This window comes from Ananas comosus, linkage group 17, assembly GCF_001540865.1.
Source record: "Ananas comosus cultivar F153 linkage group 17, ASM154086v1, whole genome shotgun sequence".
In the NCBI taxonomy this organism is placed as follows: domain Eukaryota; kingdom Viridiplantae; phylum Streptophyta; class Magnoliopsida; order Poales; family Bromeliaceae; genus Ananas; species Ananas comosus.
In genome coordinates this window covers 8,815,640-8,831,495 of record NC_033637.1, presented here as the reverse complement: position 1 = coordinate 8,831,495, position 15,856 = coordinate 8,815,640, and the positions used below count along the sequence as shown (strand labels likewise).

The window sequence follows — 15,856 nt, the reverse complement described above, 5'->3', positions numbered from 1 at the left end:
CGATATAGCTTTATCAATCTTAGTGATAAATTTGATGCCCATCTAAAACATCGAACTCTAAAATTAACTCATCAAGGCACCTGGTGTAGCTTCTGGGGCACTCGTTACACAAAGAAGCCATCCACCGTGTTGCTGGTGTGAAAGTTACCAAGTGCTCAGAATCCTGTTCTACACTTAGTTAGTAAATTCGCGAATTATTCGTGAATTATTCGCGAATTTTTGAAAAAACGAATTAAACGGCCGTTTTCGTATTTTTCCGAAAAATTCGAAAAAAAATGCGAATTTTTGGAGAAAAACAATTATTCGCGAATTATTTGCAATTCGCGAATAATTCGTTCAAAAAATCGGCCTTGGGCCCGCGCACAGGCCCGCACCCAGGCCCGCGCTCGCGGCAGGGCCCGTGCCCGTGCTCACCTGCGCGCTCACGTGCCCACTGGTGTGCGCGCTGGCTTGCGCGCCCGCGTGCAGGTCGGGAGCCACAGGCTCGCGGGCCTCGCGGGCCTTGTGGCTCGCCCAAAAAAAAAAAAAAAAAAAATCCTTTCCCAAACCCCAACCTCGCCCAAAAATAAAAAAAAAATCTTTTCCAATACGTTCGCGCTCTTCTCTAAAAAAAAATATTAGTCGATCAAAAAAATTTAATCTGTATGGACTATCTTAATCTCTTATTTGCTTGCTTATTTATTAATTTTAAGGCATAATATAGTTTGCTATTTTTTGTACTTAATTAACTTAATTTTGTAGCACTTTATTCTTATAATCTTAAGAAGTATGAGTATTTATACAAATAACATAAATTTTGAGAGAAAAAAAATTTAATTTAATAGCCGAATTTTTGATTCCGAATTTTTAATTGGTGAACGTATAATATCCGTATAAATCACGTATCCGAATAATTGACGAATCCGTTTTATAGCCGTATTTTTCAACGAATTTAAAAATTAAAAAACGAATTTTATCCGAATTATACCCGTACCGAATTTTTGCCGAATCCGAATTAACTAACTATGGTTCTACATAGACCAAACATGGCAAACATGTCTCTCATAACCATTTCAAAAAAGCAAGTCCCAAACCAACAATGTGGAGCAAGGTTTTAAGTGCCCGTCGGCACGGGCCGTATCAACCGTGTCGTACCGTGCCAACAAGATACTAGCACGATACAGACACCGTACCGATGGCACAGCTCAAAACCCTCTATTCTTTAAATTAGTACGTAATTTTCTCAATAAAGTTCAAAAGATGTGATAAAAAGACATAATAAACAGTTAGAATATGTTGTTGCTAAAGAAAATAAATACTTCATGCTATTATGTGTCGGCACATAAGAATTTTTTTTACCGGCACGCATCGACACGGCTCGGCACGCACCGTGCCGTACCGTACCGGCAAGTTTCCGGCACGACCCCGTGCCACGGCACTTAAATCGTTGATGTGGAGTTATTTTTTCCTTCTAATTATGATTTATTGAGCTCAAAATCACATGCTTTCTACAACTCTGGCACGGCGGTCCTTCAGGGAGGGCTTTACACATAATTTAAACAAAGACGATAACAAGAAAAGGAGTATGGATTGATGAGCAAGAAAGGTACATCAAGAAGAGAGCTTTTTGTTCCGTTTTTTGGCCGTCTTGGCGAGAGCATCACATATCTCTTTCTTGCGCTTTGAGTTCTCGTCAGCCTTGGTTGCACTATTTTTTGCTTGCTGTTCCAATGCTTCTTTCACAAAGAATTTGAGTCTCCACAATGTGCTCTCGCTCTAGAACAACAACACAGAATAAAAGCGATCAATCAGCAATTACACTGTGCATATGAAAATGAGACGAAATATCGAAAAGAATTTAATTATTCACAAAAAATTTATTCCACATTATGATAAGTTCAGAAATGCACCAAAATGCTAAAAAGTATACGACAAGAATGTGAAAAGAAGCTCCGTTTTGTTAACCAAAAAATATATATACCGAGTAATATCATAAGCCCATCATTTTATCTGTTTAAAATACACACAAATATGTATGCTTATGTGCTAAAAGTCATAATTGTAATATGTAGAGAAATGACCTGAGCATCCATATCAAGGTCCACCTCTTCTGCCGTAGATTGGAAGTTTGGATTGTCTTGAGCAATAATCTCTAGTGCCTTGTTAAGATCTTCAGGAGATAAATTGCTTAAACCCACACCCAGTTTTCTTTTCTCCTCTGTGGACATTTTCCTTGCAATGTTCTCCAAAAGTTAGTGTGTCCATATTGTACGTCATTCTGATGTTAAAAAGAGATGCAATAAGGCAAGATCATTAAGAACAAGAAAGAAAATATGACAAGGCAACTAGTCATTATTTGGCACATTAGATGTCCATCTAGAGTTTCAACAGTTCAATTTAATGAAAAAAAGGGGCAGGTAGAAGGAAAATCAAATGCCCTCTAAATTCGAACACCCGTAACAAAGAAATTTGCATGGATGAAATATTATGAGAACAGGTGCATTTAAATAAAGCCAAAACAAAAAGCCCAGCACAAATTTAATTTAGTAATGGCATCTGCTATTGCGTAGCAGCAAAAAAGTACCAAATGTGACACTAGCTTCTCAACATGTAATATTATTCTTAATCACTGATACTAGTCCAGTCCAAATCAACTAAACAATGCTCCTAGAATCCATATAAACGCTATTTCATAAAACTCGGCACATATGTGAAGAGCCAAGATATGGAAAATACCTGCATTTCTGGACTACTGATTTTCGAAGATCCTCCAAAAGCGAATTTAGTTCATTGAGCTGAAACACAGCAAATTAGAAAAAGAGAAATAATAAAGAAATAAATGGAAACTGCTGAGATATTATTTGGACACTCTAAGAAGAAAGCAAGAGGTTGAAGCCACTACATATACATGGTTTTTGTCTGATGCAAAGGTTTAAAGCACCATCGACTGTTATTGGTAGCCACCTATGCCTAGAAAAAAAAACTGACCTACCAGGCCTATATTATTGGGTACCTTCTCAATAATTCCACGATCCCAAAATGCGTGTCTAGGTGACTAGCTAACTGTCAGACCATCGGACACCTGCTTAAGTGATTGGGCCTCTCATAGCTATGGTCTTTTTGACCCTTAAGTAATACAAAAATTGTAACTGCTTCAGCTTTATTTTTTATCAGTGATTGTTTGTTTGAAAAGGATAATTTGGAGATTCTCAAGTTGGTAAATTGATAGATGTACAGATAAAAGAATTCACAACTAATTTTACATAACTTACTAATCCGATGCTTTACATTTATTGATGATGTGACCTATCGATTATTTTGGATCATATATTCATCTATCCTTGTATTAGAAGTAAAAGATAACTCTTTTAATGATGCAACCTCTTAAACCCACTTCCAAAAATGTCTACCTCAGTATGTGTATCTCTTGCTAATCTCGCAATATTAGCCTCTTGAACGCTCTGCATATTAACAATTACTTGTGCTTCCTCCTCCTTTTGTCTTGTTTCCTGACCACATAGAGCACCGATTGTGAAGCAAGTAGACCAGCAGGTAACCTAAGTCCTCGAGAAAATTTAAACTTGCAGTGACAAGCAGGCTCCTCTATAAGAAGATCAGAAAAAACCTATATAACTCAAATTTCTAGAAGAAAATTAAACAAAACAACAATTTAGAAACCTTTTACCTCCTCAACAACTTTAGGCAGCAATTGCAACCACTTCTCTTCAAATTTCTCCAGCAATGTTTTTGCCATTTGGTGAATATCATTTTTCTCATCATTGTACGTCATTGCATTTGTGAAAATTAGTCTGACATCTGCACATATTTCTCGGACATTCTTATATCTATAGTCATCCTTTGTTTCCATCCGATTTTGAATAGTATGGAAGTCCATGGGCTTCTTAATAATCTGAGATACACCAAAACTAAATAAATCAAATCAAGAAACATGCTAGAATTATATGCTGATATCATAGCAGTTCAGCAAAGACAGGCAACCAAACTCCAAATAAGATATAGCGGATTAAATATAAGTCAAACAACAGAGATGCACATTAAATTGCAAATTACACTTATGGGATAATAGTAATCATATGTATACAAAATTCTGTAGTTTTATAGTTCTCAGAGATAATTCCCAAAGAGAGATTATTTTATAGTTGAAGCGAGAAATGGATATTAACAAGAATTAAAACATTACCTCATAATAATCATGAAGTTTAAGGCCTTTAACATCTACAGGGTCCATGAATGGCCAAGCCCACTTGTGATTAGTGATCTGGAAAGATGGATATTTCCAAATGATAATTAAATCAAAAGTAAATGCAAAAAGAAAAAAAGAAATTGCTACAAGAGGTGTCATATTAACCATTTTACACAACAATAGCCATTCTCTATGCCTCAAAATATCTTGTTCAGATAGCATTATAATACTCAGATGATTTTATGGGCCCTTGGTTCTCTAAGGCCTTTCTCTTTTTGTAGGTATGGAGGCTGTCTCTTTTTTAATGAACTTAACTCCTTCGTCTATATCCAGAATTTGTTTACCTCCTGTTGTCAGTTCAATATTATCAAATATTTCATTAAGTATTCTTAACATCCATAACTTTCCTGGTTGAAGTTCTTCCCTGAATTCTAGAACTCAGTGGACTACTACGATACTTATTCTAGTGTCATTACAAAAGTACAGCATGAAACACAAAGTCATATTCTGTATCATTTTGCCTCCAATGAATTCACATTCACCAAAGTTACAAAATGTTCAGATACAACATAATAAGCCATGTCATCAATAATCCAACATACATTTCATACAGTGAAAATGCCAAATCGTTGACTACACTATAGACATTAAAAATCTAAAATAAGAAAAATTTCTTAATAATGAAAGTAGTTAGCCTTTCCTCATATTTTATAGTGCAACAATACTGCTAGACGTGAAGAGAAACAATATGCGGGTAAAACTGTCAATACAGTTGAAATCAACTATAGAAAATATCAAACGAAAATAAAACATCTGACCATAATTTGCAATTTATAGAAGTAACTTACATAAAATTTAGTGCCTTACACTAGCACCAACCAAAATTCTAATACATTATAATCAGAAAGCATAAGAACATCTACACCGAAGAAAACACTTAAGAGAGGAGGAAATTCCCGACTCACCTGGCGTAAAATCGTGCCGAATTGCCGCATGAGCTCCTGCATTCTCTTCGAGCAAACAGCTTCCTTTCGACCCGCATCCCCCTGGGTTTTACTATTACTGTTGCTTCCACTATTATTAACACAATTATTGCTACTCCCATTCCCGATCGGCCTCTCCTTCTCCTTATCCCTAACTACGGAGTTACCCTTTAAATTATTCGTTTGTTTCTTGTTTGCGTGGAACTCCACAACCTCACTCACCTTTTTCTCCAGCTGCACAACCACTTGAATCCATAAATACAGCAAAAAAAAAAAAATCTTTTTGCTCGTTTCTTGATTAAAACCCTAGCTAGAGTTATGGTACATATAAAACATTGCAAGTTTAGGTTAAAATTGTAGATCGCAACGTAAAGAAGTAACATAAGAGCGGAGCAAGGAGAAATCACAGAACCTCATCGGCCTGGGAGATGAGGTCATCGATGCGGCGCCGGAAACCGTCGACCTCCGTCTCCGGATTCCCGGATTCCGCCGCCACCGCCGCCGTGGGCGGAGGAGGCGGAAGTGGTGCTGTGGCTTCGTCCTCCGCCGCAACCAACGATTCCGCCATCAACGTTATACTCCGCTACAAATTGAGGGGGAAAAAAAAAGAACAAAAATCTAAGAAGAAGCTATATGCGAGCGTTCAAATCCAGGAAACGGGGATTTTTAGGGTTTTTGTTCGTAGAGCTCCCTCACCAAATCCACCCCACAAAACCCCGCAATTTAACCCTTTTTTTTTCTCAAATTTCCAGTATGAGATGTAACAACCTGGGGGGAATAAGTAGTAGTAATTAACAGGGCAGGCAGTAAAATGGCAACTTTACAAAAATAAAGGAGAGATAGGCGGCGGCAGCAAGTTGAGGAAGGGGGAGCTTGACGGAGAAGCCTGGCGAGAGGAGATCCGGGCGGAGCACTGGCGGCGCGACGGTGCTAGGGCATCCTCAGAGCTCGGAGAGGGCGATGGGAGGATCGACAGAACCTTGGTATTTGGGGCGAAGAAGAGAACCGGCGGGTCGAAGCTGCGAACCTCGGAACGGGGGGAAAAGGCGGACTCAAGACCCGCCGGGCGGTGGATAGTGCGGAGAAGGGCGAACCGACGCCCTCTTGCCCGTTTACAAGTGGATCGGCCGGCCCGAATCTCGGATCGGGGGAAAAAGGCGGACCCAAGAACCGCCGGGGTGCGAAGAAGGGCGAACCGACGCCCGCTTACCTGACTACCAGGCATTCTTGCACTGGACAAGCCCACTCACGGCCCACATTCCCATTGAAATCGGCCTTTTGCTGTTTTTATTACTTTTTACAGCTTAGGGCCTGTTTGGCAACTACCGGAATTAAAAACAGAGTTTTATATTATGTTGTATTAGGCTGGTATAAAATTCTAAATACTCTGAAATATTTTACTCTATATTTGACTGTTTAGATAAAATACTGTATTTTTACAGGTTTGAAGTAGTAGGAGCATAAGTTTATATCATCATATTGCATCTTAGCATCTCGGCTTTCCGTCCTATTTTCTAAATTTTTAAATTTTTTTTATTCGTATACGATGGAAAGATGTCGGAAATGCTTAAGTATATAGGTAAAAACAGGGGTGATGGAGCTCATTTCTTTTGTTTGAAACATAATTTCAACAAAGGGATGAAACCCACTTCTTTTGAAACATAACTAGTTTAAGAACATGCGTTGCACGTGTTAAGAAACTTGATAAGAATTATAACTTTATAAGTTATAAAATTTACATTAAAAATACCAACAGCACATAGATCGATCTCATTGTTTATTTTCTGTGCCAAAGAACTATATCAATAAGTAAGAAAAAAGGTCTAATTCACTTTACCCAAAGTTAAAGATGGAAACGGGAATCCAAAATTTGAATCCTGAAAAAGATAAGGGAAGTAGGACTAAATAAATTCAATCCTATTTGATAGGAATGTAGAAATATATATCGAAAAGCTCATCACAAAACTTTACATAAATAAAGTAAATTTAATTACCAAATTAAACTAAAAGGATTGAACATCGCATACTAAAGTGACTTTATAATAATTAAATGCATAAGAGTTTAACCAAATTATAGAATTTTCTATTATGAAAATAAGCATATAAAATATTATTCATCTTCGTTATCAATGAACACTTTTCGTTTGCGAAGAAGAGAATTCGTCGACTTGCTAAGATCCACATCAGAAACATATTTATCTTCTTCAAGCGAGTCTTCCAAGTTTTGAGGAATTTCTTGAATAGATTGATTCTTTTTGTTTTGCTCAATATTGTCAATACTCTCAATTGAAATTCCTGTATAGTTATAGTTCACAAGATCAACTTTCTTGATCTCTGCTACTTTCAAAGTTAATAAGTATCGTCTTCCCAAACAATCCTCTAACTTTTGAAGAAATTGATGAATGTTGTGATCCTGTCAACATATAATTATAAAAAGAGATGTAAACATACTTATAGCAATAAGTATGTGAATTGATAACCTTAGAAAATGTATTTTACCTTCATTTCTCGAAGTTCCTCAACTTTACAGTTTAATAAGTTTTCAACTTCCTTGTTAAAAAGTGACACCCATATTGAACCCGTATAATTGACAACTTTCACTCGCAACATAAACCTATAAGAACTTTGAATTTAAATTATTAAAATATCTAAAATAGTGCATTAATATTGTAATATGAAAAATATATATTATTAAAAAATATCTATAATCAATGAAGATTTCTGAGCTGACACATATCTCGCATTTTATTTTACAATCAAGATCCACAGTTTTTCTTCCACAAGTTTTGCAAGCAATATACCACGGATCTTGCTTCTTGTTCAACTCCACTATTTTTATGTCGATTTGCCATACCTATATAGTACATATTTACATACTTAATATATATTTTAGCAAATAATAATGAACATATTCTTAAAATTTTTACCTGTTTTGTTGCAATAGTGAGATTTGCAAGTAATTCTTGAATACTTGTTTTTTCATATTTGAATCTCAAGAAATTAATTTCTCTTGATTTACTCGTCAATGTATCCACTTCATTATTGCTGGTTTTTAGCCTGCATCACATGTTTCAAAAATGTATAGAGTAAGTTTGCAAATTAAACTGTTTTACCAATCACTTACTAATTTCTTAAATCAATAGCTTCTTTTGTTGTTGGGCTGACTTCTAGTATTGTGCTTGTTGTTGTTGATAAGAAAATTTCTGCAATTGTAAATCGAAGAAAAGTTAATTTTAGAATATTTCATAAATATTTTATATGTCAGTTACTGCGAAATATAACTTTTTATAAATTTTTGCGGACAAGAGTCTTTGTTTATATATAGTTACAACTATAAATGAAAATATTTCGATACCTTTGAAATTTTGAGCTCTTAAAGAAGTTGCAATTAAGATTGGTCTCTCGCTGAGTGCATTCTTTATAATATCTCCTTCATTTGTCGCCAAATTTGCCCAAAGAGTTAGTTGTACAGTGGAAGACTATCTAAATTTAAAATTATGATACAATTAATAAATTTATATAGAAGTATAAGATATACAAATAAAATTATATATAATATGTAAAATCTCATGTAAAATCTTTTATTAAGATTTTTTTTTTTCACATACGAATGATCAATAATTGTCACATCACGGCGCACAACTTCTTCTCCATCTGATTTTCTTGTGACAGCAACTGGTTCCCCGATAGTAATTACTATGGCAATAATATCTGAAAATAAAGATAATGTTAGAAATAAATATTTATGAAAATTAAAAAATAATTTCACTCTTTACCTATTAGATTATCAGTATCAACATAATCGCCCAAGGATTTCAATAGCACATAGTTGAACTTGATTGGTTGCTTGAACTTGAAATAATTTATTATAGCAAATGTACTGGTTTTGTCCAAAATAATTTCATTCCTTGTACTTCCACTATTATATTTTGCAATTGCTTCTCTCACACTTGCATTAGAAAGAAAGTAACTGTGATCTTTCTTTAATATTTCTTCAAAGAATTTGATCGTCTCATTGAACATGATTGCTTGTATGCGTGCACCCTATAGAAAAATACAATATTATTTCATTAACCATATAGGAAAATAATTATCACATTATAAAAATAGCAAGCAACAAGTAACTACATAATGATATATTACAAACTAACCTCTTCGTCAACTAATATAATCTTTTTAACTGATCCGAAACCATTCTTATTATTGTAGAAATGAGTATTTCCAATTTGTAACACTTGACACTTCAGCACCCAATCTTTCGATATATGATTTAATGTGCTTATTGTGTAAAACCTTGAATTCTGAATTTGATCGATCTTTTCTCCTAATCAAAAAAAAAAGAAGAAAAAGATTAGCAATGAAAAGTGCTATTAAAAAAATATCGCATATAAAAACAATAAATGTAGATAATACAATAATACCTTGTAACTCATATATTTGTGCTATTTAAGTAGATATTTCCTCAAAAATCTCTGTATATACTACATTCTTTGTACATTTCTGGATGTTATCGTCAATCGGATAGATTAATAACTTAGTTGTTGATCTAGAAACTCCTCTAGACAAAGCTACATAGAGCTGCCCATGTGAAAAAATAGGCTCTGGAAGAAATATCCCTACATGTGGTATTGTTTGTCCTTGTGCCTTATTGATTGTCATAGCAAAAGCTAATCTAATGGGGAATTGCTTCCTTTTAAATGCAAAAGGATAACCTTCATTTTCAGCCGTACATAGAGGAATTCTTGGAAGTAGAACATCTTTACCAGTGTGTTGTCCAACTGCTATCTTTGCATGTATCACATTCTTACTAAAGTGTTTGCATATCAATCTTGTCCCATTACATAATACATTTGAAGAATCCAAATTTCTCAATAGCATAACTGGACAATTTTCTTTCAAAGTCAATTTGTGAGGCAGTAAACCATTTGGAGTTAGATCATTCAAAAATTCTGATTGGTATATTGAATTACTTTTATCGATGGCAATATCAAAGCTATAGAAAACATACTCTTCTCCTGAAAATTTCTTGATGATTATTTCATTTAAATCATCGACATATTCATTTTTGGTTGCCAATATTGCTCTATCATATATATAATTTATACAATTGCTCTTTTCCATAAGTAGTGAAAATATAGCTTCAATTAATTCTTGCTTTGAGCATTCAACATTGCTGAATGGAATCACCATATCATTTGGAATTTGTATGACATTATCAAATATATAAGGTTCTGTCCCGTCGCTGACACGCAATAAAAAGTTGGAATAATCAAAATAATTTTTTGCTCGCATATTCTCTTGCAAATATAATTTTTCCATGATAGACCATAAGTATGATCTCACTATGTAAGGTACCAAACTTCTAAAACTATGAAGTTACGGTTTACATGTGGGTAGAAAGCATTTAAATGGTTCCGTTGAGGTTGCGGTGGAATGTAACATACCGGATTTTAAATATAAAAATAAAAATAAATAAAAATAGTATGAGATACTGTTTTTATTGGATTTAGAGAAGTGAAATATAGGTTAGGAATGACCTGTGCTGAAATTGGAGCAAAAACAGGAGATTTAGAATTTTCTGTTGGAAATGGGACAGATAAATTAGCAGAAAATGCACAGTCTCAGAAAATTATGAAAATTGGAGGATAATTCAGAAATATTTTTATGAGGCTAGATTTAAAGTTTCATATTTTTCTGACACCGGTAAAGTGAGAAATAAAATCCGACAGCTATTTGATAAAGATTACAGTTCGGTGCAGTTTTCAGTGACCAAATGAGGTCGAAACTGAAAACTTAAGATATATTCTTACTCAGTACGTTAAACTAAGTATGCCTGTCAAATTTGAGCTCAAACGGACATTCAGAAAAGCTCCAACTGTTCTGAACTGCTAAACTGCCCTGGATGTGAATAGTGTATAGTTGAGGGGTTAAGTTGTAAAAGAAGCAAATGCTTCTTCTCCCTCAACCGTGCAGCCCCAACCCGTGCACACCCACGACACACACCCACACACGCATGGAAGGAGAAGAGAAAACCCTCTCTTTCTCTCTCTAAATCTCTCCAAAAATTAAAGGAATTGGCGGAGGTTGAAGCTTGGGAGTGGATCACCATTGTCTTCTTCATCTTCTCCATGATTTGGAGCTAATTTTGAGGTGAGCTTCTTGAGCCCTCTCATGGTAGATCCTTAATGGTTGGTTTAAATAGCTTATAAATGAATTTAGAGGAATCCTAGCATGCTATCTAGATGAATGATGCTTGATTCATGAAGGAATTTGGTGGATTTTTATCTAGTTGCAACCTAGGGCTCCAAAATGCAAATTTTGGAAATATGAGGGTTTGATCTCAATTGAACCTCTGTAAACCTAATTGCTAGGTAAACGAACGCGTTGGCAAAGACGGTTCGGCAATCCGACGAGCCGTTACAAAGTTATTAAAGAAACGGATGTTTAGGCTTCGTTTCCGCCTGGAGGGCCGAGGCGACGTCGTAAAATCGTGAAAACAGATTTGAATCACCGTGGCACATCACCGAAGACCTTTAATTTCCGGATCGTGGATTGGAGGCCGTTCGGGTGGTCGCGCGAGGGATCGGGCCAAACCGGGTGCCGGGTGCCGCGGGCGGCCGATTGCAAGTGACTACGAGCAATCGGAAAGCTAGCTAAGGTGGGTTGTGCTTACCGAAACGACTTGGTCGCCCCGCATGTCAAAGCGGAATATAGATCCTTATTAATGCATAAATATATGTACATATGAACATGTTAGCATTATTGATTCATGTTGACATGTAGAAGAGCATGCTAGAGAACATGAGTATATAAATGAATGTTAAGCATATGAGTTATGAGAAATTGTTAAATGCATATACATGTTAGCATTATGTACATGCATGCTAGTTGGTAATTGTATATTAATGCATCGGAACGATATGCTAGATGATGACATAATAAAGAGATGCTAAGTGAGATACTTGATTGCACGTTGATATTAATGCATAGTGAAAGATATGCTAGGTGCATTTATCATTATGAGATCATGTTAGTTAAGATGCATATTGGCATTCTAAATATGTGCTAGAGAAAGGGCTAAGTGTAATATGCATATTGAAAATGTGGATGGTCATGGAAACTCAATGTGGACAATCTAGGTATCGACTAGATCGAGTGGCATTAACCTAGTGTAATTAACATAGGTCAAATATGAACCTAGTGTCAAGAACCTAGGATGAATAAAAATGATGTTAAACCTAGTGTCGTGAACCTAGGCTAGATCGAGTGGCATTAACCTAGCGTCGTGAACATAGGTTAAACAGAATGAACCTAGAATCAAGATCTAGGTAGATTGATATCGAACCTAGTGTTGGTAAACATAGGTTGACAATGATGCTAATGTTGTTGAACCTAGAGTTAATAAAATCTAGGTAGAGAGAGACATTAACCTCGTTTAAAGAACATAGGTTATGTGATAGGGGCATTAAACCTAGAGTCAGCTAGACCTAGAACAGAAAGTGCATTGGACCTGGATAGGTCGATATCATAGGGTTTGAGATTACCCTAGAGGCTTGGAAAATAGATTCCGGAATCTTAGGATTGTGAACTCGACAGTTCTAGAGCAGTGGGTTGAGTGTGACAGGTTCCTCTCCCACTGGACGAACTTCGAGGATGAGCTGTTGACTGATTCGAGGCCGCGGGTCGAGTGTGGCAGGTTCCCCCTCCCGTCGGCAGAATCGTGCTTCGCTAGGGTTGAGTGTGGCATGTCCCCTTCCTTATCGGGGGTCTTGGGCCGCGGGTTGAGTTTGTGGCATAATCCCCTTCCCATCGGAAAGATCCCTGACTACGGGTGTACGCAGCTCTGGGCGACCAGTTGGCGAGATGTTTGTGGACTGAAGGCTGGAGTGTAAGTGAGAGATCCTTCACCTTGAGCCGGACAGAGCGCGGACTATCCGCAGTTGATTGACTCGAGACCGAGTCGAGTGGCATAGATGGCTAAGGTAAAATAACCTTAGGAAAGAATCGCCAGTGAGCACAATAAGACAAAGAGTAAAGAATAAAGAATAGCTAATGAACGTGAATAGCTAATAAAGAAAAGAACGGCTACAAGTAAAGAATGGTTAATGATATAAAGTAGAATCAAGTAATCTACTTGCATGATTTACAGGTATTGCATATTGCATAGCATTGTTATAGTTGCGAGGCAAGGTATGGTTTTATTAATTGCATAGTCAAAATATCTATCTATCTGTTTATTAAACTAACATGCAGTTGCCTTCTTTGAACCTGTCGGTCGAGCATTTCCCTTGGGTGGCCGTACTCACTGGGAACCATGGAGTTGGTTCTCACCCCACGTTGTTTTGGGGTGTTACAGGTTCGTACGTGAGCGGCGCGGCGGCGCGAGGAAAGGGCGTAGCTCCGTAGATAGCGCCCTACCCCGGAGACCAGAGCTAGAAGTACCCCGTCGACGTCGCTTAGGGGTTAAGAAAATGAAAAGAACATAATGTATCAAATTTGTAATAAGTAAATGTTGTAATAACTTAGATTGCATTTGGATGAAATGAATGGTGGTTGAGATGTAAAATGCATGAATGTGAATGAATGTAATAACATAGGATGTGTTTATGTTGTTTGATACCTTCCTTATGCAATCTTGATTGAAATGTGTTCCTGTTTGGAACTTCGTATATTGTATTGATTGCGATGCCTTGAACGTACAGGGGAGACTCTGTCCGCAGTACAGGGGAAACCCTGTCTGTTCGGCGCGGTCGGCGCCGCGACCTCGGCCAAATAAGCGGGTGGTCGCGGGCTGTGACACACTAAGCATGCGTCAATAACTTTTGTACGTGAAGCTTTTCGAACAACAGGAAGTACTTGTCTAAAATCTCCTCCAAAAACCATCACTTTACCTCCAAATGGTAAATTGCAATCCAATATATCTTGCAATGTTCTATCTAATGCTTCGACTGTCATTTTTTTTGACATTGGTGCTTCATCCCATATAATTAATTTTGCTGCACGTATTAATTGAGCCAATCCACTTTGTTTTTTTATATTGCACATACTTGATTGGTTGATATCAAGTGGTATTTTGAATCTTGAATGTACTGTCCGACCACCAGAAAGGATAGCTGCCGCAACACCACATGTAGCTGTTGCAAGAGCAATTGAGCCATTTCTTCTAACATTTGCAAGTAACGCACGATACAAAAATATTTTGCCAGTTCCTCCTGGGCCATCTATAAAAAAGATGCCACTTTTCTGGGTATTGATTCTTTCGATTATAGTATCAAAAGCATATTTTTGACAAGAATTCAACATTTCACAAGCTTGATAATCTATAATTGGAGTTATGATCGACAATTCATCCAACATTTCCTTTGAATTTAGATTGCCAATACTACTTTCCATAGATAATTTTGGTAAGTCGAACTCCGCTATATTTCTTCCCATGCTTTGAACAAAATTAGTAATTTCTTTCAAGGTTTGAATTTCAGTCTCTGCCGAAGTATGTCTACCAAATGTTATATAATCTTCTGACATTGGTTGTAGAAACTTCTGCCATAATGATTTTACATTATTGGGCTCACAATAAACTAAAATGGTAGCAAACAATCTTCGCAAAGCAAGTGGCATCTGGTATAATATTGCTTCCTCTAGACAAAAAAGAATCGCATTATCGCCTTCCAACAAGCCATGCATTTCAGCAGCTTCCCGAAAAGTGGAACAATAAACTTGTTTAATAGTTAGAAGATCATCAAATGATGTTGGGCCACGTATATGATTTAAAAGCATTCGCAGATAATATCTTTCACCTTCTAATGGATTTGCTGCATTTACTCTACCTATTGCGCGTTTCTTTTTTCTTAAACTCCATGATAGTGTATCCTTATTCCAAACAAAATGTTCTGGAAATTCTCTATAAAGATACTTCGTTGCTTTAGCATTGGTTGAATTCATTTTGAAGAATTCAGTCAACATAGTTTTTGTTGAATGTTCCTCGTGAAGAAGATGTTCAAGATTTCTATTCTTCCAGTAGGTCACCAGTTGCTTATTTGGAAGATGGAGTTGTAGAGAGACAACAGATGGATATATTTCATTTAAGTTGAACTCGTATATTCTCCACATTGCTTCTGGTGGTGAGATCCATCTTGCATATTGAAAATATTTTATCTCATTAACCTTTTGCTTCTGATCATCTGGGTGTATGTAAAGAGCAACTCGATCATGACCTTTGTATATATATTTGTATAAGTATTTAACAGCTGCAATGCAAGAACAAATCTCGACATTAATATGGCAATTATATCTCTTAAGCAAGTATGCATTGTAAGGTACAACCCATTTATTGTCTAATAAATTTTTTCGAACCATGACTTGCCTTCTATTATTCGTTCTTCGATATATTGGATATGCGTTATTGCCCTGCCTAGATTCTTCAGAAAAATGTTTTGGATAATGGAACTTGCATTTGTTGTCAACCATACAAGGGGATGCTGTACGCAAATTTCCACAAGGTCCATGCATCATCTGTTTTACTACAAGCTTATGAAGTATAGGATCTTCATCTGGATCTGGAATTTCTACACTTACTATGTCATCATACATTATTGAATTAGTAATTTTATTTTCTTGTTGCAAAATAATAAGAAAATGTTCATGAGGAAGGCCCCTTTTTTGAAATTCAATTACATGCACATGTGCAGCA

The 15,856-nt window shown here is 36.3% G+C and overlaps 1 protein-coding gene and 1 long non-coding RNA gene across 6 annotated transcripts; one reads left to right on the top strand and one right to left on the bottom strand.

Moving 5' to 3' along the window:
- LOC109723478 (transcription factor GTE1-like) lies at window positions 1,433–6,281 on the bottom strand. Of its 5 annotated transcripts, none has more exons than XM_020251857.1 (9): window positions 5,863–6,276; window positions 5,579–5,749; window positions 5,149–5,400; window positions 4,181–4,258; window positions 3,665–3,889; window positions 3,390–3,536; window positions 2,716–2,774; window positions 2,061–2,211; window positions 1,433–1,755 (listed from the first exon to the last, which is right to left on the bottom strand). In XM_020251857.1, exons 2-9 carry the CDS (start codon window positions 5,732–5,734, stop codon window positions 1,591–1,593), a joined length of 1,233 nt encoding a protein of 410 aa, XP_020107446.1. In that variant the 5' UTR covers window positions 5,735–5,749; window positions 5,863–6,276; the 3' UTR covers window positions 1,433–1,590. The 5 variants fall into 5 exon arrangements, 4 of the variants coding, with proteins under 4 accessions (XP_020107446.1, XP_020107447.1, XP_020107445.1 ...); XM_020251858.1 differs by having other exon boundaries at window positions 5,991–6,276; XM_020251856.1 differs by having other exon boundaries at window positions 5,579–6,276.
- LOC109722825 lies at window positions 11,099–13,732 on the top strand. The gene is made up of 3 exons (XR_002219546.1): window positions 11,099–11,316; window positions 11,538–11,824; window positions 13,523–13,732. It is a non-coding gene; the product is annotated as an uncharacterized LOC109722825 (long non-coding RNA).